The sequence below is a fragment of the Monomorium pharaonis genome, chromosome 8 (genome assembly GCF_013373865.1).
Source record: "Monomorium pharaonis isolate MP-MQ-018 chromosome 8, ASM1337386v2, whole genome shotgun sequence".
Taxonomy (NCBI): domain Eukaryota; kingdom Metazoa; phylum Arthropoda; class Insecta; order Hymenoptera; family Formicidae; genus Monomorium; species Monomorium pharaonis.
In genome coordinates, this window is record NC_050474.1 from 23,479,956 (window position 1) to 23,501,898 (window position 21,943).

The 21,943-nt window shown below is 40.0% G+C and overlaps 1 protein-coding gene and 1 long non-coding RNA gene across 3 annotated transcripts in view; one reads left to right on the top strand and one right to left on the bottom strand.

Moving 5' to 3' along the window:
* Positions 1-21,943, bottom strand: part of LOC105834405 (protein dead ringer homolog) — a 107,550-nt gene that overhangs the window by 49,064 nt on the left and 36,543 nt on the right. For both annotated transcript variants that reach the window (XM_012676858.3, XM_012676857.3), the window contains exon 3: positions 20,966-21,352. In XM_012676858.3, the coding sequence (XP_012532312.1) occupies positions 20,966-21,352 (387 nt within the window). The remainder of the gene's footprint in view (positions 1-20,965; positions 21,353-21,943) is intronic.
* LOC118646871 lies at positions 3,332-21,914 on the top strand. Its single transcript, XR_004964283.1, has 3 exons — positions 3,332-12,388; positions 20,998-21,156; positions 21,722-21,914. It is a non-coding gene; the product is annotated as an uncharacterized LOC118646871 (long non-coding RNA).

Sequence of the window (21,943 nt, forward strand, 5' to 3'; positions counted from 1 at the left end):
GATTGGGTGTTACGAAAAGATATTTCCAGCCAAATTTGGAGGAAATCGTATTTTGCGTGTAGGTGTGAGATGCAGATAAAGATAAAAGTTAATTAAATAAATATTTATAACAATTAGAAAAATGCACGTTTTTTTGCGAATGATCGATCAGTCGATTGGGTGTTACGAAAAGATATTTCCAGCCAAATTTGGAGGAAATCGTATTTTGCGTGTAGGCGTGAGTCGCATGAAAAGATAAAAGTTAATTTAACAAATATTTATAACAATTAGGAAAATGCACATCCTCTCGCGAATGATCGATCAGTCGATTGGGTGTTACAAGAAGATATTTCCAGCCAAATTTGGAGGAAATCGTATTTTGCGTGTAGGCGTGAGATGCAGATAAAGATAAAAGTTAATTAAATAAATATTTATAACAATTAGACAAATGCATGTTTTTTTGCGAATGATCGATCAGTCGATTGGGTGTTACGAAAAGATATTTCCAGCCAAATTTGGAGGAAATCGTATTTTGCGTGTAGGCGTGAGTCGCATGAAAAGATAAAAGTTAATTTAACAAATATTTATAACAATTAGGAAAATGCACATCCTCTCGCGAATGATCGATCAGTCGATTGGGTGTTACGAGAAGATATTTCCAGCCAAATTTGGAGGAAATCGTATTTTGCGTGTAGGCGTGAGATGCAGATAAAGATAAAAGTTAATTAAATAAATATTTATAACAATTAGACAAATGCATGTTTTTTTGCGAATGATCGATCAGTCGATTGGGTGTTACGAGAAGATATTTCCAGCCAAATTTGGAGGAAATCGTATTTTGCGTGTAGGCGTGAGATGCAGATAAAGATAAAAGTTAATTAAATAAATATTTATAACAATTAGACAAATGCCTGTTTTTTTGCGAATGATCGATCAGTCGATTGGGTGTTACGAAAAGATATTTCCAGCCAAATTTGGAGGAAATCGTATTTTGCGTGTAGGCGTGAGTCGCATGAAAAGATAAAAGTTAATTTAACAAATATTTATAACAATTAGGAAAATGCACATCCTCTCGCGAATGATCGATCAGTCGATTGGGTGTTACGAGAAGATATTTCCAGCCAAATTTGGAGGAAATCGTATTTTGCGTGTAGGCGTGAGATGCAGATAAAGATAAAAGTTAATTAAATAAATATTTATAACAATTAGACAAATGCATGTTTTTTTGCGAATGATCGATCAGTCGATTGGGTGTTACGAGAAGATATTTCCAGCCAAATTTGGAGGAAATCGTATTTTGCGTGTAGGCGTGAGATGCAGATAAAGATAAAAGTTAATTAAATAAATATTTATAACAATTAGACAAATGCATGTTTTTTTGCGAATGATCGATCAGTCGATTGGGTGTTACAAAAAGATATTTCCAGCCAAATTTGGAGGAAATCGTATTTTGCGTGTAGGCGTGAGTCGCATGAAAAGATAAAAGTTAATTTAACAAATATTTATAACAATTAGGAAAATGCACATCCTCTCGCGAATGATCGATCAGTCGATTGGGTATTACGAGAAGATATTTCCAGCCAAATTTGGAGGAAATCGTATTTTGCGTGTAGGCGTGAGATGCAGATAAAGATAAAAGTTAATTAAATAAATATTTATAACAATTAGACAAATGCATGTTTTTTTGCGAATGATCGATCAGTCGATTGGGTGTTACGAAAAGATATTTCCAGCCAAATTTGGAGGAAATCGTATTTTGCGTGTAGGCGTGAGATGCAGATAAAGATAAAAGTTAATTAAATAAATATTTATAACAATTAGACAAATGCATGTTTTTTTGCGAATGATCGATCAGTCGATTGGGTGTTACGAGAAGATATTTCCAGCCAAATTTGGAGGAAATCGTATTTTGCGTGTAGGCGTGAGTCGCATGAAAAGATAAAAGTTAATTTAACAAATATTTATAACAATTAGGAAAATGCACATCCTCTCGCGAATGATCGATCAGTCGATTGGGTGTTACGAGAAGATATTTCCAGCCAAATTTGGAGGAAATCGTATTTTGCGTGTAGGCGTGAGATGCAGATAAAGATAAAAGTTAATTAAATAAATATTTATAACAATTAGACAAATGCCTGTTTTTTTGCGAATGATCGATCAGTCGATTGGGTGTTACGAAAAGATATTTCCAGCCAAATTTGGAGGAAATCGTATTTTGCGTGTAGGCGTGAGTCGCATGAAAAGATAAAAGTTAATTTAACAAATATTTATAACAATTAGGAAAATGCACATCCTCTCGCGAATGATCGATCAGTCGATTGGGTGTTACGAGAAGATATTTCCAGCCAAATTTGGAGGAAATCGTATTTTGCGTGTAGGCGTGAGATGCAGATAAAGATAAAAGTTAATTAAATAAATATTTATAACAATTAGACAAATGCATGTTTTTTTGCGAATGATCGATCAGTCGATTGGGTGTTACGAGAAGATATTTCCAGCCAAATTTGGAGGAAATCGTATTTTGCGTGTAGGCGTGAGATGCAGATAAAGATAAAAGTTAATTAAATAAATATTTATAACAATTAGACAAATGCATGTTTTTTTGCGAATGATCGATCAGTCGATTGGGTGTTACAAAAAGATATTTCCAGCCAAATTTGGAGGAAATCGTATTTTGCGTGTAGGCGTGAGTCGCATGAAAAGATAAAAGTTAATTTAACAAATATTTATAACAATTAGGAAAATGCACATCCTCTCGCGAATGATCGATCAGTCGATTGGGTATTACGAGAAGATATTTCCAGCCAAATTTGGAGGAAATCGTATTTTGCGTGTAGGCGTGAGATGCAGATAAAGATAAAAGTTAATTAAATAAATATTTATAACAATTAGACAAATGCATGTTTTTTTGCGAATGATCGATCAGTCGATTGGGTGTTACGAAAAGATATTTCCAGCCAAATTTGGAGGAAATCGTATTTTGCGTGTAGGCGTGAGTCGCATGAAAAGATAAAAGTTAATTTAACAAATATTTATAACAATTAGGAAAATGCACATCCTCTCGCGAATGATCGATCAGTCGATTGGGTGTTACGAGAAGATATTTCCAGCCAAATTTGGAGGAAATCGTATTTTGCGTGTAGGCGTGAGGCGCATGAAAAGATGAAAGTTAATTTAACAAATATTTATAACAATTAGGAAAATGCACGTCCTGCCGCGAATGATCGATCGGTCGATTGTGTGTTACGGAAAGATATTTTGAGCCAAATTTGGAGGAAATCGTATTTTGCTTGTAGGCGTGAGGCGCAAAAAACGATAAAAATCGATTTTAAAAATATTTATAACAATTGGTAAATTACAAGTCTTGTTGCAAATGATCGATTATGTATTATAATAACTAAACCCTATGCAAATTTTTCAAAGTTCGTTAAAAATCTCGTAACCAGGGAGTTTTTAATGTTTGATTGAATGATGCCTCCTGAAAACGCCTATATGATATCGGCCCTGGCCGCTCGACGTTTGGCTGCTAGCTTCAGCTATATGTGCCTCGACAAAATGAGAGCTTAGAGACTTGACCCTTTATAATGGTTAAAGTCGTACACGTTGACAAAATATTCTCTATCTTTAAAGATTCTTCATTTCTTTTTTGCAAAAACATTATGTCGCAGATAGAGGAAGCGCGAAGAAAAGCGAGGGAGGGAGAGAGAGAGAGAGAGAGAGAGAGAGAGAGAGAGAGAGAGAGAGAGAGAGAGAGAGAGAGAGAGAGAAACACGAAGAAGATAAACTCATCAGGATGCTTTGCGTGACAAGATAAGTGTTCCAATTAAGGCTAATGATATAAGTAATTAATAAATGAAATTCTAGATGAATGGAATGTAAAATTGCATCTGTTCTGCAAACGTCTTTAGTTCTATTTTGGCAAAAATTAGACAATTAAAGTGAAGATTAATGTTTCGAGTCGTCCGATAATATATAGCACTAACGATATATCGCGGCGACATCCACAGGTCCTTCTAAGTAGAGAAAAGAATCCCATCGAGGTCGAATAAAGCGAAAGAAGAAGGGTCGCGTGGTTTTCGATCGAGAAGAGATGGGAAATTTTGGTGAGAAAATTGCCCGATGTCGCGTCACGGCAAACACCATCCAGATATACGAGTTAATGGCAGGCTAAATGTTCGCGACCTCGATCTGCAAACACACGCGCATGGAAAAGGGAGCGCCTTCATCGAGGGAGGCGTCAGCTAATTATGGTGGACCTTGCGGTCAAAAATTCCAAGTAACTTATTTGCGATCGTGTACGCGATTTCACGGTATTGGCGCCGTGGAGCCCGGAAACACGCCAGGAATAAGGGCGGCAGGCAGACGGGCGAGAGGGAAGAATAGATGGACAAAGAGACGGGACCGATGTCTTGGTACGATAAGCATCTCGAGGTGGCGGCGGAAAATAAGCGGGGAAAAAGGATCTCCCTGCAGGCACGTACGATGATGATCGGGACGGTAGGCTACTAAAGAATGCCTGAAGGTCCGATCGAAATCGTTGCCTACTGTGTGTTCTCGTTTCCCTCAAATTACCGCCTTATGCGCGCGCGTATTCCCAATACGTCGTATTTTCACAATGTTTGCGCGCGAGAACTAATGATATGATAATAATATATTTTTAATGCTGAATAATACAAAAGGCAGGGCATGCATTGCGATAGGGGCGGTATGTTTTACGGTAATATGGTACGGTATAATAGAGGTAATTAAGAGAAAAACAAGATAATGAGATAAATAAAATAAGAAACTAATGATATACCATAAATCGCTGCATGCATAAGAAGAAATATCTAAGAAAAACATTTTTTATATCACTATTGTAAGACCATTTCAAATACAGTACAATTCCGAACAAAATAAGATTTTCCAAGTTCAACTTTAATAATTCTGATCGTATTGCGTGATCACAACAATCGCTTGCTCTTAGTTAGTCTCACTGTTTTGTCGAAGCTCTTTCCTTTGATCAGAAAACTACCTTACCTATCGATATTTCCTTCTATCATTTACGGAATTCTAATCATTATTCGCAATCCGTAGTCGATGCATTATAGTTTGATGCACGAACGGAACCTTTAATGTATATAAAAGTATTATTTTAACTTGTTCCTTTCAAGTGTGGTTTTTAAGGTATAATGCGTATAGCAGTCATTAGCCTCATTCGAGTCGTTGGCCGTTGTTACGATCTCGCAGATTTGCAAATGAAATTTAATTTAATTAAGCTAATTAAGTAGATGTATTTTTCTATCAAACTCAAGATAACGGTACTACGGGATAGCGATCTTTTTCCCTTTGCGAGTTGGCCGGTAGTTACGGTTTTCCGAAGCCACGACTGTACGTAACGTAATATCTTACACGTTGGGTGTTCCCGCAGTGTCCTGATAAAAATATAACGACGTGATAATTATACTACACACAATATGCGTAGTAGTATGAATCGTGTATCTGTTTCGGCTTGATTTTTAATGAGGACAAAATTAAAAGACGATTCGCGTGTAATCAAAGAAAAGAAAAAAAAGGCATAATCGCAATTATAATTGGAAAAATAATACGATCTACATACAGTAAGCCATTATACGCATACAAAATCACGATATCAAGTTTTACCGAGTATATCGTTGCCTCATACTTCAACTCTCAGCTTCGCATACATGCTTTTCCAACAGCGCACGCTGTTTAATTAGGAATAATTTTCCCGACGAAAAAGATGCATTAACGCGGAAGTTATGTTATCCGGATTCAAGAGGAGATTACCGCGCATTTGTAACTTGTGAAGAAAACGTTATAAGCGACAATTTTACATTCTCGAGAAGCGCGATGAAAAACAGACTCTGACATCGCGAGCGAGCGCAAGCACGTCGTCCGCTCGAACAGGTCGTCGTGGTCGTAGCGTTGAGAATGCTTGAAAACCGCGAATGATATTCTTCGGGATTCCACGTGCGAACGGAACGAATTGACGCAGAATGCGAGAGGTGGTTTTTCTTCGTGCGGTCGTGCAGCATCGGGATAAAAGGCGTACGAATGCCACGAACCGTATTACAGATTCACCTCGGCGATCTCGGACTTCGTCCCATTATCGGCTCACTAATAATATGCGGGAGACTCTAAATCACGTCACAAAAGGATGGAGATGGCGCGTAGCCGTGAATGGTGCGGTCCGAAGGACTGGATTTCAATTTGTCTTGATCGCCGCGACGTGAATATTAAAAGCCTCTTCACCCGCGCGCGCGTAGCGCCGCGCGCCGCTGCCGAGCTGCCGTGTGTGTGTGTGTGTGCGTGCCACTCACTGTACTCTGAATAGATCTCTGAATCGAACCGCGTAATACTTGTACGCGTTGCGCCGTGTGTGACGGTGTAATGCCGGTAAACGTCCGCCCGTTGAAGCTAATTATTCTATCCATCGCGTCGTCCTCGTGATTCTGTCGCCGAGGCGTCCCCGTTCGAGGAGCAAAGCCAGCTCGAGTAAAGCTCATGTGATATCGGTATTGAATCGTTTACGGAGAGATAAGACATCTATCTATTTCTTCTATACAATAAGCGCGAAAATTAAATCACGGATCGATGTCCGATACTCCGGATAGGCGTGCAAATCGGGCTCCATCATTTTTCATCACCGATCCTATTAATTACCAGCGAGAGATAGTTCGATCACTCAGGTTCGATCGTTAAGCGATCGATTAAAGAGGGAGAGGTCACACTCCACGCTTGTTAATAGCGTACGGCTCGTATGCGTGTGGTGTCGATTAAAGATACCTTAATGATTCGCTCGTAATACCCATATCGCCATCGCTGCCTCGTGATCTCTCGTGTGACTTATCGTTAATCATATTTTCTCCTGTATAAGCGTACATAAATTATGGAAACAATATGATATCGCCATCGCCCCATCGAAAGAATCCCGAGATTTTATTCAGCATTGGATATTAGATCGGGATAAGATACGCGTCTCCGGTTGGGGAACGCTCGATTGAAATTTCATACAAATTATGAGATTCGAGATGAGATTACCTCGAGGGCACGAACAATCAAATCAATGTCATCTTCAAATGCCACTTTTTGATGTCGACGCTTACATGGAATTTAATGACACGTAATGCGAACATGATGGGGAGCGATAAGATCGTCATACGAAGCGATACGCATCCATGTAGGAGGATCTTAATTCGGACGGCAAATTCTTCTTGCAAGTTTCGATATCACATGTGTATCTTAATATCGTTTTAATCATCGTACTCACGAACTTCGAGATCCAGATCGATTCCCTCGCCACGAGGCGAGGCACGCAGATGAATACGTAATGCCCTCTCTTGTTTAAACGTGTCCGAGGCTTTTTTATGGCTATTATCGCTTGCCTGCGGCGATATTCCGAGGAGAGGAAAAGGGGAAGGAATTTACATTGAGAAGTTGATGAACACGCCAACAAGCATAAATGATTTAAGAAACAAAATCAAAACCCTGTTGCAAGCACTACATACCATACTTGACGTAATACTTATACTTGTCGTTTTCTATTTGGTCTCTTTTTCAACTCTTTTGTAAAATATAAAGAGAGCTACATAAAAAAATATAAATTTCTCTCGATTAACAATAAAAATATCGAGCAAAACCTCTTATCCGGTATAAGCTATCGGTTATATTATCATTATTTACTCTGAACAAACGTTTACTTGTATGTCAAAGAATTTGTAAAAAAATGTGATAAAGCGCAGAAAAATATTAAAAAGTAAAGAAAGAGCGATTTCTCTCTTTCTCTCTACGATACTCATTGTGGCTCGACCACACGACGGCCGTATAAATCTACGAGGAAGTTATTGCTTCTGCATCCGTTTCCGTCCCACGGTCCCGCATTTCCCCTTTTCGTCAGCTTCGTTTTCTACTCGCCGTCTGATACTTAACAGTTTACGACTCACGGCATCATCCCCCACTCGCCACTTTTCTGACAATTTTCTCAAGAGTTTTCCATCGTTTCTCCTCGAAAGACTCGTGCTTCTTTTCAAGCTTCGAAGCATTTTCCATTTTTACTACTTATTTGAAAACTTTAGAAATATTGGAGAAAATATATTTTTCTCCTCTAACACAGTATCCTTCAAAACTAACTCCCAATGATTCGATGAAATTAAAATCAGGCAATTGGCCAAGAAAATGTTTTAGTTTTGAAGAACACAGAATTTTTAATAATAATGCGCGAAGCAAATTTTTTCTTCCAATGTCACTTACATAATTAATTGAAAGATGTGCATTGAAAGATTTTGCTAAGAGAATAATACAATTGACTGTTCAAGTATAACTGTTTCAATAAGGATAGAAATCTTATTAATGAAAAGAGTTGTGTATTTCTTAGATTAATTTGGTTTTTCCCTACATATTATTGTATTGTTTAAATAACGTTATCGACAAAGAAGCATCATGCTAAGAATGCAAGAAATCCCCAAAAATTTCTAATTGCGAGCTAACGCGTCTCTGTACGGGATCTCATAACATACAGCAAAAGAAGATATTCTCCGAGGATAAGAGAGCAACGCTTGTTTTAAGTGCACGCGACGTTATACGCAACTGCACGCGTGATGTATAAAGAGGTAAACCGAAGCAGCGTAAGCTGCAATCGTCACCGTGAGTTTTATTAGCGGTCAGCGCGCGTTTACTCGAGATATGACGAGAAAATGACAACGACGGTCGGCATGTGAACAAGATATCTCAAATACAGAATAGGAAGTTATAATTAGCGAGAAATGCACGATTCCTCTGTCTAATTATTTTCACATCCGCAACTCTTCCTCGTTCCTGAGTACGCGAGAAAGCCAAGCGGCATGTGTTCGAGTAAAATTGCTTCAACGAGTAAAACGGCTCATACTCGTGAGCAATTTATGATGTAACCATCATACAAAGTGTGGCACGTGCTTTTTCAGAGATAGATGCGCGAGAATGACGTACATACCGCGCAAACATGAAGAAAATTAACACAAATAGAAAGGTTTAGCACGATCGCACTCGACGCGAGAAATGATTATTTCTGTGAAAACTAGTTATCCGATACGATTTAATCGCCAAAGCACGAGCGTTTACTGATTATCAATCGATGAGTCAAGAAAGCGATGTTAATTGCGACATTTCCGTCGCAAAGAATAAATTTATTAGTTCATTATTTTATAATGAAAAATAAAATATCTATGTATAAAGGATATTCACAAAACCAACAAGCTTTGCTAGCACATTTGGATTCGTAATTATTCTTAACACAAAGTTCATATAAAATTGCCATATTAAAGCATGAGTTGAATAAGTTAGTACAGTGGAATTAAAACACTGTCCTCGAGCTAACAACTACCTGCGACTTTATGTTTCGTAAGTTTCATTCCAAAAGAAAAACAAGTATATATAGCAGTATTGAATTTTACAAAGTTCAGCCAACAAAGCGCTCGTATTTTAAAATGTAGAGCCCAATGAAATCGCAAGTCATTCACTATAACAATCGTGACAAAGCGTGTCAGCGTAGAGTAGAAGTATGAACCAAATTCTTAGAATTTGCGTCATTTAACCCTCAGGAGGCGCACTATATCTGCTTCGAGATTCTGGCCCACCGACATTTTTCAACTGCATATAAAACTTACGATCACTAAGGGATCTTGTAAGATATATATAACACATATCTTTCTCATAATCAAATGGCAGCGGGTGGCTGCAATACCGCAAAAACAGACTAAAAGGAGTGCTTTATCCCCGCCTCTCCTGTTTTTATTATGCATTGCTAAAAATAGTGACATCGCGGCGCGCAACAATACAGCACGCGTTGCGCGGATGCATCTGGACCGCAGCAGTCCTTCGTCACCGACTTCTCCTAAAATTATCTCAAACGCGGCATCGGCCTCCTATTTTACTAGTCGTTTCGACGCCTCGAGAAGGAGTCGCGTGCCATTAGTCGGTCTCTCTTTCTCTCTATTCATCTTACACGTAATACCCTAACTTTCCTATCGCGCGCCTTCCCGTTTGACTCTAACGTTTCCGAAACGAAATTATGCCCTTCGCAGCTGCGAGCAGTCGGGTCGTAACTCTTCGTTACGAAAGGACAAGGGTTTAAAACATAGTTTTATGCCTACAGGATGTCATACAACCTCAACAACCATATTAACGATGGAGACTTGGATTAAAATTGTATTGTCCATTTGATCGTAAGCGTAAAAGTTCCGTTTGAGGGCCATAAATGATTTTAAAATTAGCGAGAAGATGAGCGTTCCTCAGTCCGTTTGACGTACGATGCGCTATACGCACCCCCCCCCCCTCCCCCCAGTAACGTCGGCAGTTTCATTTAGAGTCTAGACATCTCCCCGGGGTCGGCTTCCCGGTATCTCTGATATTTATAATCGCGAAACCTCGTCCTCGCATTAAAAGGCCCGATTCTCGGATTAGCGGAAGCTAGCGCGGTCTTAGATCTCACACGGGAGACGACCGACACGTGTCGTGTCAAAAGCCGGTCTCTGCCTCCCCTCCCTCTCCCTTCACCCTTCCCACCATCCCTTTCCGTATCGTCGTCCTTCCATCAGTGTACTCTCTCGATGTCCGCTTCCCATTTTCCATTCTCCGTTTTCAAACGTTCCTTAAATATACACGTCGCTCGTATCCCCGGAGCGTCTTAATTTCCCACATCGTTCGATGTACCGTGACATTCGCGACACGCCTACCGTACGGAAAGATGAGTTGCTTTGAGCAATAATTTTGTAAGGTTAGCGATTTCTAGTAACCCTCCATTTGTTATCTAAATCTTTTTTAATACAGCGAAATTTTACTCTCAAATTTCTCTGAAAATTTTAAATTTTTACGTGATAAAGTTTTAACATTTAAATTTAAAAAAATTATTTTGTAATACAATAGAAATGTGTTGAAAAATAATTCTCGATTTTTCTATATTTTTTTGAAAGCCTAGAACAATAAAAAAAATTTGGGATAAGAAGATTGCAGACGAAGGATTAAATTATTGTAATTATTTCCTCCACAGCTTATTCATCTATTTATACCTTATACAATTTAATGCAATTTAATAAATCAGTAATTTACCGTGAATATTAACGTGAGTCTATTCCAATTTTCATGATTGGCAAATTCGCTAATACACAATAAATTAACGTTGAAATTTCAATGCTATGTGGGAAATAATTTACGACGTAATCTCTAATTGCCGTAGCGCGTCGTCACACGAGTCGCTGTCTGTTCGCAGTCTAATTAAATCATAGCGTCAGAGATCGCATTGCGTCGCGCTACCTAGTGTGTTGCGCGGTCTAGACGAGGAGCTTTCTCTCTCGTTTGCTCGTGCGAATCTTTCAGATTGGCGAAACGCAGCACGGCGGACGTGTGCATCGTCGTGCGGTTGCACGCGTGGTCGAATAACGCGTCCGGGCGTCTCTGAAATAGCGCAATTAGGCAAATGACGCGTCCCACACGTGCCTGCGCTCTTTATCTCCTTACCCGCCACCACTCCTTTCGTTTACTTTATCATTTCGCTAAGATATATCGCGTTGTTAAGAAAAATAAAGAAAGCAAAGAAAAAAAAAACAATTTCCGACGTTGGTGCAAAAAATTCATCGATCAAACAATTTGTAGTAATGTTTCAACATCGGACAATGACGAATTTTTCTGTAATCTGATATTTTTCATAAATGCATCTATATATACATTCGCACCTGCTTTCCCGTACGCGAATTAACTGCAGAACGATAAATAATTTTTACAATACCGGAAATATCAAGACACACTGTTCCTACGTAATTAAGGAGTTATCATGTCCTCGATCAGCTTTTCCGTTTACCGTATCAAACATCGCATCGTTCTCCCGCGACAGATACTCGGTCGACAATCTTTTCGATAATTCTAATAATTTCCACCCTTCGTGCACGAGATCGGCAAAGGGCCACGCGTTTCCGCGTCGGTACGCATTGATAAACGTATCCGCAAAGCGGCAGATGCATTTCACTGGGGCAATCCGTGCGCGACACAAAAGTCGAACGCACGAGTTCACGAGCGAAGCGGAAGCGAGACAGCTATATCGAGATGCACATGCACATGCAGGTAATGTCGTCGATACGCAAACGGTAGTACAGCCGCGAGTGTTACGCGGTACCGACGCAATGAGGGCAAGTGCGTGCAAGTGCCGGGGCAACACCGTTATTGCGCTCCGGCACAACACGGTGCAACCGTCATTTTTTGGCAGCTGCCCAAACTTTCGCACGCGCCTCTCTCACCATTATATATAATTTTCGCGGAGATAGGCGCGAAAAGGACAAGGGTCGCTCGCGCTTTCGCTGGCCAACACGGCATTTACGTTGCGCTCGGCCCATTTAACGAAGACGCGTCTCGACCCGTCCGTTGCAATGTCTTTCCACAGGTAAAAACCTCGCACCATGTATTTATGTGCAAAATAATCGCATCGGTACTCCGCGCATCGACGATCACAACGACCGACGTACGCCTTCCTTTTCGGGTCAATATTCAAGTCTTTGTCGTCGAGAGATCTCGACAGATAGTACATGAAACACAAAGCTAATCACTCTTCTCTTTCTCTCTCTTTTCTCTCTTATCTCTCTTTTTCTCCCCTCCGCCTACACCCTTCTTTATCATTCTCTTTTCACATTTCTACGACATAAAAGATAATACAAGTAGAAATAACGTCTCAACTATACAATTCTGTCAATTGTGCTTAAAATATCAAATACGTATAAATGAAAATGCACTTAAAATAACATAAAAACATAATAAATGCGAATTATTATATATTATTTATAGGATTAAATCAAGCAATCCTATAAATAAACCAAACGTCTCTATTGCGTCTTCCAAACATCTATCCTAGGTGTAATCGGATAGACAACTCGGATAGTTTCAACGAACACCCACGATGTCACCAGCTTCACGTAAAGTGTTCCAGAGTAAAAAAAAAAAAAAAAAAAAAAAATACGAGGCTGCATGATGAAATGCGCCCAACATCTCGAAGAAACAGATCACCTACGGTCATTCGTGGCCGGCGGAAAGAAAAATCGTAGCTAATTTGATACGGCTACTACGAGGAGGCATTAGAATGGATGAGGAAAGGGGGTCATATAGCGAGACCTGCATCGCGCGGCTTTGATACCCGATGCGTGCGAAGCGGAAAAGCCGTCTCTGTAAAAACGATCGGAGATAATCTCCTTTTGTGGACGCTGGTACAATTGTGGGACACTTTTGTGTTGCCCGCCGACAAATACACGCGCGTGAATATGTCGGATAAAGAAAGGGAGGAAGGAGAGAGAAAGGGGAGAGAGAGGAATATTCCCCGACATTTGTCTCCTCTCCTCTACACGGGGATAAACGAGGTGGAGACGATGAGGAGTAAAAGAAGACAATATTTTACACGAGAGAAGAAGGGCGCGTGTGTCTCGTCGTTACGCGGTCTCGCGTGCACGCGTGCATACGTGTGTGCGTGTATGCGTGCGTGTGCGTGCGGTGAGCACATATTTCGTCGGTGTGTATAGACGCGCACGAATGTGGACGACTGTATGAATACGAGCGACACTTGCACCCACATGATTCATTGAAATTCAAATGATATCTCTGTGACTCCGTCCCTCTCTCTCTTCCTCGGAGCGAACCGTGATGTGCAGGCGCGTTAGTGTGCGTGGCCACCGTGCACGTACATCGAGATGATACTAAAACGCGACATACACGCTTGTCTGTGACAGCGTGACACCCCATGAAACGCGCGTGCTTTACATATATGCTTATACGTCGGTGGAGATATTCATTATAATAGCGAGCGCAAGCCGTATATAATATGATGCATCTTTGGTATGCTAACCGGGGTCAAAATATAATTCTCCGTCGGCGACAAGATTCGAGTCTGCCCGGACGATGGAGACATCCCCGAATTCCAACACGCATCCCTCCCACGCTGACAGTATTTTGCCTCGTTCGCTTTACTTTATCGTAAAATGTAATAACGCGACGCTCGGCTATATCGTAAAGATTATTGAACATTAGAGTACGCGCGTTTACATTCAGCATATTTAATTTATTTTCTTTTCGCGTATGTGTGAAAAAAACATGAAAAAAATATAAAGTACCGAAGGGCAAAGGAATCGAAAGAAGAATAACGATGAAAAAGAAGGCACGAAGAAAGTCGACGGTGTATATCTACGTTATGTTTACACGCGCGGCACTGTAGCCGAACGGAAGAAGCGGAAGATGTTGTGGCACACATGTTTTCTTATGGCATACACCGGGGAATTGCTTCTTTACGGACCACACGATAAGAAAGACATAGTCGTTATTTTCATGATTTGGAAAATCCATTCCCATAATGAAAAAAAACACCATACGATGAAAATTTTCTTTTAAAATTTATCTCCAAATCATAGTAATCATAAGTTAACATAAACTTCAAAATACTTTCCTATATGCGCAAAAAAAATTCTCGTGTCGAGAAAAACAATCAAGTTTTTTTTTATTTTAAGTAACGTTCTCTTTACAAAAATAGTAATATTTACTTACTGCTTTTGAATGTATAATAACAAGTTTTTCTTAAATTTTTAAGTACATTTCAAATAAGAGAATTATTAAGAACATATTCTTTGTTAAAGACAATTAGTACTTATTAATAGAAAAAGGTAAATTGCTTTTCTTTGCTGTAGAATTGATATTTTTCTGTATAAACTTTTAGCAAAAAATTTAGTAAAAGTTTAATAAAATTATAGTACTATATATTATACTTTTTCGTAGCAAACAGAGGAGAAATGTAAAAATATATAAAAAGTATAACGTGTTAAATTATCACTTGGAAAATCGAGCGTATCTTAATGGCAGTGCCATGCATTATCAAGAATGTAGATATTGTACGCGGGTTCATTGTAGCAATATGAGTCTACTTTATAATGCGAGAAAATGAGGCAGGAAATGATTTTAAAAATACAATATACCCGCGCTAAGAGGAAAAGTACTGTCAAGTGATCAACGATATGTCACATCCTGTTGTTGAAAATCTCATTTCTGCGAATCAGCATGCGGCGTAACGAACCTTTTAACCAGCTGCCGTCGAAGTGTCGCGCTGTCTAGAGCATGCCTCGCGATAATAATCGTAACAAAATTACGGAGAATTAGCAACAGCCGTTGTTCACGATATTCGGTCGTTTTACTTGCTAACTATGCATTATAAAGATCGACAAAGATTATCTGCTGGTGGAAACAAAAATTACTAATTTCAAGTTAATTTTTGCGCCAATTTATCTAGAAAACGTCACGTTACTTGGAGCACTAGATTTCATACCAGATTTTATGCTCGCTTTTCAACAGTAATTCGGTTCTCTGGATTTGATTCTTGTAATTCTGCCGGTGTTGTTAAGATACTTCAAAAGATAGTATAGTCTCTTGGATACAATTTTCAAGTCCGTAATGACATCCTTTAGAAATTTGCGCCTTCTCTATTTCGCTCCTGGAATACAGGTAAACGAGGTGCGTCTTTGAGAACAGTTCGGCAGCATTACGCCTCCGGAGGCGAAATCGCCTTGTACTACTCCCGGTGTTTTGCCGAAGCACCGACTTGCCTCGGCTCGAAGAAAAATATGATCGTGTCGAACTAGGCTATATTCCAGAGGCAAAGCGACCGAGCGCGCGATCCGAAGCGGTTTCAGGACTCTCAGGCGCGCTGCTGACCGCGGAGGGAGAAGAAGACGAACGGCCGGGCTCTCGCAATTGGTTGCTTATAACGAGCGCGCGGAAAGCGTAGGTAGCTTAATAGCCATATTTACAGCCTCATCCAATTATTGAGTAAACACGAAGAATCCGCGGGTCAATATATCGTTTGGAAAAAGAAAAAAAAAAGAACTAGCGCCGCCAGGCCGCTTACGGATAAGTGATGCAGGTGTTGCACGGGCTAAGTAAATTAGCTCGGTAAGGTTCTCGAACGCAACGCGGCTATTTTCATCTGGCTTCCGTCTGAGTCTGGCTCTATGTACGTCGCTGCCGCTCTTTTATTCCTTTCTTTTTGCCCCGCAATGTTAAAATTGTGTCGCGCGCTTAGACGGGACCGGTTAACAGATTTACGCTGTATATCACGTTAATACCGCGTGTCTCTTGATATCGTGCGCCGCAAATTATACGAACGCGCAGCAGCAAACAAACGACAAATCTGATGCTTCTGTCTGTGAATATATAATTTTAATAGCTTGTTTTATTCAGTTGGAAACGGAAAAAGAATAAGGAATAAAGTCGAATATTTCAGTTTTCTTTCTTTATTATATCCTGGCTGTAGCCAGTCGTTCTTATTCCCGTTTATCGATCAATTAACCGAGTTACGCATGCGAAAGCGCAATTACCGCACGGTGCAACGAGATTATTATTGGGCGTTGCATACGAGTGATGAGTATGTTCGTTTGGAGGAAATCGTTTGAACGGTTCCATTGTCACACCCCCTTTATGTCTGAGATAGAGGAGAAAGGGTTTGGCACTCAGATGTTTCCCTTAAACGAAGTAATTTAAAAGAAAATTAAATCCTGCAATGCGGCACAGCGACCATTATCCTTTTTTCATTTAAAACTAAACAAAACAAGCATAAAAATTATATAATTTGACAATGCAATTATCTCGTATCAATAATGTGAAAATAAGGAAACGTCCGACATTGGATAACGAAATTCTTTCATCGTCATCACGCTATTTTATCACGTGAAGCGAACTGCACAATTGCGCATTTATTTACAATATAATTTTAATTAGCTTCTTAAAGTGCAAATTCATCATTAATGTTGATAAAGTTTACGATATTCTACATATGGAGATGATATCAACTCGCTTGCATTACATCGTACAAGATAGTATAAGGTATGCAAAGAAATGTGCAACGCGTGTATAAAATATAAAAATATATATACAAATATGCAAATGCTCCTACAAATGTTTCAAAAGAAATAAATAAACATTATAGGCTATTTTCTATGCTTTGTATGCTATCAGTAATGGCAAAATAAAAAATATCACAACAATTTTATACTTTATAAGGTTTAAAATGAGTGAAAAAAAAAACAGATTATGTCGAATCGCCTTATCGTGCTTTCTTATATGTAACAAGTTAACATAGTTAGAATTGCAAAGTTCTTAGCTAATGTTAATACAATTGTTGTTAAACTGCAAAAGCGTTATTAGCTATTGGTTCAAATGGCATACAGAAATTTTATTATTCAGCTACGGTTGCACTTGGACATCTTGAGAAGTACTGCGTGAAAAATATTGTTTAAGTATGCACGTGTTTAAGTATAACTAAAGAGTTTCTCACAAAAATTAAACAAGCCCATTTTTTATAAATTTGAATTACGGCATCAAGTCATTTTTTATCTCTCAATAGTCATATCGTAAACAATTATATTTCGACAAGAAACAGAAAAAGAAAATACAAATATGAATATATAATAAATATAAAATTCCTGCATAAACCAAACAAGTAAAAGGTTTTTTATTTCTTTCCTTTAAATAAATCTTCCAAAATATTAAATAAGAGATTCGAGCTTACAACTGCAAAAACAGTTTCGTTTGTCGAAATTATAAAGGACCGCATCCGTTCACGTCCCACGGCAGCAACAACGACGGATCGCATTCTGAGTTTTAGGTGCCCCGCTGCATTTGCATAATGATAATGCATTTGCATAATCACAATGATAACTTGAGAGCAATCCAGTACGCGTGTACGTTCGTCATCGTTAGTCGTCTCGTCGTGGCTTGTTCAAAGTATTCTAATTTTGTACGCTCTCTATTCAGGATGATTCTGGTATAACTGGGCTGGGTTACATCTCTTTTGTAAATCAAAGTAAAAACAAGATTTATCTTTAAAAAAAAAAAACTGTTCACTGTTTAGTACACGAAAAGAATAATTTTGCTGAAATGCAGATCTAAAAGTAATTATATTAAAGTATTAAACCATTAAAAAAATCATATTAAACTGATTGCTAAAATAATTGTATATATGATTCCATATGTGATTGATTTTTCAGACTCAAGTCACAAAGTAACTATAAGTAATATAGCTTTTTTTTCAATCATTGGTGATTAAGTATATTTATTAAGAAAAATGTTTGCGAAACGAAAAATGGGATTTGAACGTGGTGGTCCTGCGCACCGAGTCGCGCGTCTTCGTGTACGAATGTCCTGTTCACGCACCTCGGTTTATGCGTGCGAATGTGCACGCTCATAGAAGAGCAGTCAACCTTCTCGATCTACGGTCGAACACGCAGTATACACAGAGACGGAATACGGCGTAAAAGGTGTGCACGCGTGTATAAGAGCGAAATAGCTGGCAATTTGCGAGGTTTACGAGTTATTTCACAATGGCTGCAAAGTATAGCCCTACAGTATTATACTGCCGTGGTAGCTCGAGTGCACGGTCAGCGAACGTTGTTGCACGGGATAGGACGAGCGCGTGTGGGTGCGTGCGAGGTAAAACGCAAAGGGTGAGGTACGAGGAGCGAGGGGGTCTCGTATGGACGCATTGTTGTTCGTGTTGAGTATCACCATTGGTGGACTACTTTGTGTACGATAGGTGCGATCGTTGTTTTACTAAAACAAGTTCCTGGGCCCCTAATACGTCGGATGGTACGCCAAGTACCCCGGAGTAGTCGGGACTTCGTCCCGCCTCTGCTTACCCTATTTCAAGACAATAACCAACTGACTATAAACCTGTCCGGAGGTCGGGCATTTTTATTTTCTCGAGTTAGCCGAGTCCGGTTCTAAAAACGTTTTTAAGTCTCTTGCGAATTTCGACAACTCCGCGGGGACGTCGTGCGATTCGTTCTTGAATGAAAGCGTAAACGACGCTCAAGACCACGCGATGGCCGCGACTCGAGACGCGAAACGGACGCGGAGCGGAAAGCTTCGAGAAATTCGCGAAAAGAAAAAAAAACCAAGAAGCGCCAGAACGCGGTACGCGAACGATTACCGACACCTCGGAAAAAAGATGCGAAGGAAGAGTAAAACAGACGAAACCACCATCGCTCCGAAGAAGAAAGATTAAAGAGCAGCTTGTACGCCCTCGCCGGAATGATGGATGCGATCCCTGAGATGCGGGCGCCGTTCGCCAAGTAGGTGGAGACTTCTATTTCCATTCCCCCGCGCACAAGTTGTTTCTCGTTTCCCTACCCGCTCGTCTTCGCGTTTATCCGCGTTCGTTCGCTTGTTGTACGCTTTAATCGATGATAGTCTGTTAAACCGATACTCTATTAAGGAGAAGAGCGATCTTCTTTGCTTAGAATAGAAAGAAAATCACTCATAACAGTTCCTCCATAGGGTAAAGTAGTTGTACAATTTCAAACTCTTAATATATATTTTCTTTTTTTTTCTTTTCAAAAGAAATTGCTATCGATGTGATCAAAGTCGTGATTTATTTTGTTCACAAAAAAGTGTTTAAATGTACCAAAGTACAATTCTGAACGTAACCTAATACAATTTGTATTTCCCACAAACAAACCGTTTTTTAGCGTCTACATTTCATGGTGACATGACAATGAAATTATTAAAATTATCAAACTTAAATTTAAAAAATCTAATTTTGTTTATACTTTTATATACTATGTTTTATACATATACTATGTTGAAATTGTTACCATCTTACCCTAAGTATAGACTTCTCGGCTTCACATTTCATTGATGGTAGCTGAATCATTAGCCGTGTAAGATTGGTTTTCAAAATTGCGAATCCTCGAAAAGACAGATATATCACGCAGACCGTGAATCGAGATTTTGCAGGCTTGCGCGCGCGAATAACAATTTAAATGGTAATTCAATACCACACCCTCTTTGCAAAAACTGAAAACCGCGAGCGAGCAGGGCGACCGGACGAACCCAGCCGGGAATCGTCGCGCCATTTAATACCCCATATGGTAAAAATGCATCGACGCGAGCGGAGCGTACAACGGAATCACCGCAAAAAGCGTTAACAAGGCTGCGATGCGAGTCCAGCTAATTCTATAACTTCGTCCCCATTCCCCTAACCAATTCTCTCTCTCTCCCTCTCTCTCTCTTGCGCGCGCACGCGCAGCCTCTTTTCTACGTGTCTCTTATGAATATCGCTACCCCCGGCTCCGAAATGTTCCTGTTCCTTCCTTCCTTTCCTTCTTTCTCGCGGTGTCGAGCCGATCGTCTCTCGTTCTTACCACAGAGCCACCGTCAACGAACTCGCTGTTCGGGGACGGTCGGCCGGTAATTATCTCCCGGCCGTGTAAAAATAATAATTAGCTTCCATCGTTGCATTAATTAAAGCGCCTCTCTTTCCACCCGGTTCGCCGTTCTCCTCGCCCCGCTCTTTCGCAAGGGGAGAGTTCCGCCGTAATTACACGTCCCTCGCGGCACTAACCAGTGTCCCACAAAGGTGACCGCGCAAGTTGTTCACGCCCACGACACTCGGGGCCCGGCTTCGCGCGATCGCGCCATGCCGCGCAGCACGGCGTGGCACGCCATGCCGCCGTGACTGTCGCAGCCGATACTACTCCCGGACATCGTCAGATCGTTCAAATTGCGTTTTTCGTAAAAGCATTTCGCGTTTCGAGACGTAAACCGTCCAACAGGGATCAGACGACACATGAGAAAAATATTACTCTCGTGCTAACTCGATGATTACTCGATTATCTTTAAAAATTAAAAAATGAAAAAAATTTTTCTTGGTAATACTTCGTTGATTAGTTGAATGCTAATAATTTTTTAACGTTGCATCAAAAGCAAAAAAGTGCGAATTAAGCGTATAAATTTTCCCCTTTTACAAATGTAATTTAGAGAGATTGGTATATTATTACAAAACAAAAGTTTGATTAAACTGAGAGAGAAAAGAGTGAGAAAAGAGACAATCGAAATCGGCATGTTAAAAGTGTTAGTCGCCCAAAATGTTGATAGCGCACGATCATTCCCGACAAGCTGAGGAAGGCGTACGTACTTGCTAGGTATTTGCCTGACGCACCTGTCTGAATTGTTCTTCGAAGCTCCAATTAGTTCCAGGTGGATGCTGACTATTCACCGACGCGGCACGAGTTTCACCCTCACGAGCTTCCCCGTTATTCCTGGTGGTTCCTTGCGAAGTCTCTCCGTTAGTCCTGCAGCGAGGTGGCGAGGATTCGGACTGCGAAGTAGAAGTTCTAGAGGAAGAAGCAGGTAACGCCTGATTTTCGACGACTTGATTCCCGAGATTTCCTACGATTTGCGAATTGTTTAACAAGGGCTGCGGTAGCGGTGGTGGTGGCGGCGGCGACATATATAAAGGTGGGAACAGATTGCCCAAGTTACCGCTGGCCATTGCAGCATGTAGAGCCTCAAGATTTCTACCTTGTAATATGTCTACTTCGCCATGCTGTAAAAAGACGGTTAAAAAATACCGGATTAATTATAATCTAATTTAGAATAAGAAAAGCGATATAAAGCATCAATTCTATTTGCTTAAGCTTTCTAATTTTGCAAGAGATTCTTCCAATTTTCACACCGCGGACAAATACTATTGTGCCCAAGAACACAATGTGATCTCTTATCGGAATGCCGATCGTAAAGATATTTGCGCTTGCCCAGATCTGTCATCCGGTTTAGGCTGTTGCGTAATAAAAAAAAGAATCTATTGTCATCGTGACAACTCGGTGGTAACTCATTTATGACTGTCAACGTCCGCTGTTACGACTATCTCACGATTTTCCACGATTCGTGTCATTCTACCTTGGCACTTTTGTAGGTCAACGAACGCTCGAGCCTGCCGAGCAAGTTTTACGACGAATTATGCGGCTGCTTATCTTCACGGAAATTCAACAGGGTGTACGATATGGAACTATTGACAATAAGACTATTTTTCGAAATCAGTCGATGTTTTCTTGTTGAGAGACGCCAATAGCTTGTATACTCGATTCAAATAAAGAGCATTTAAATAAGAGCAAGCATATAAAAATAAAAAGAACGA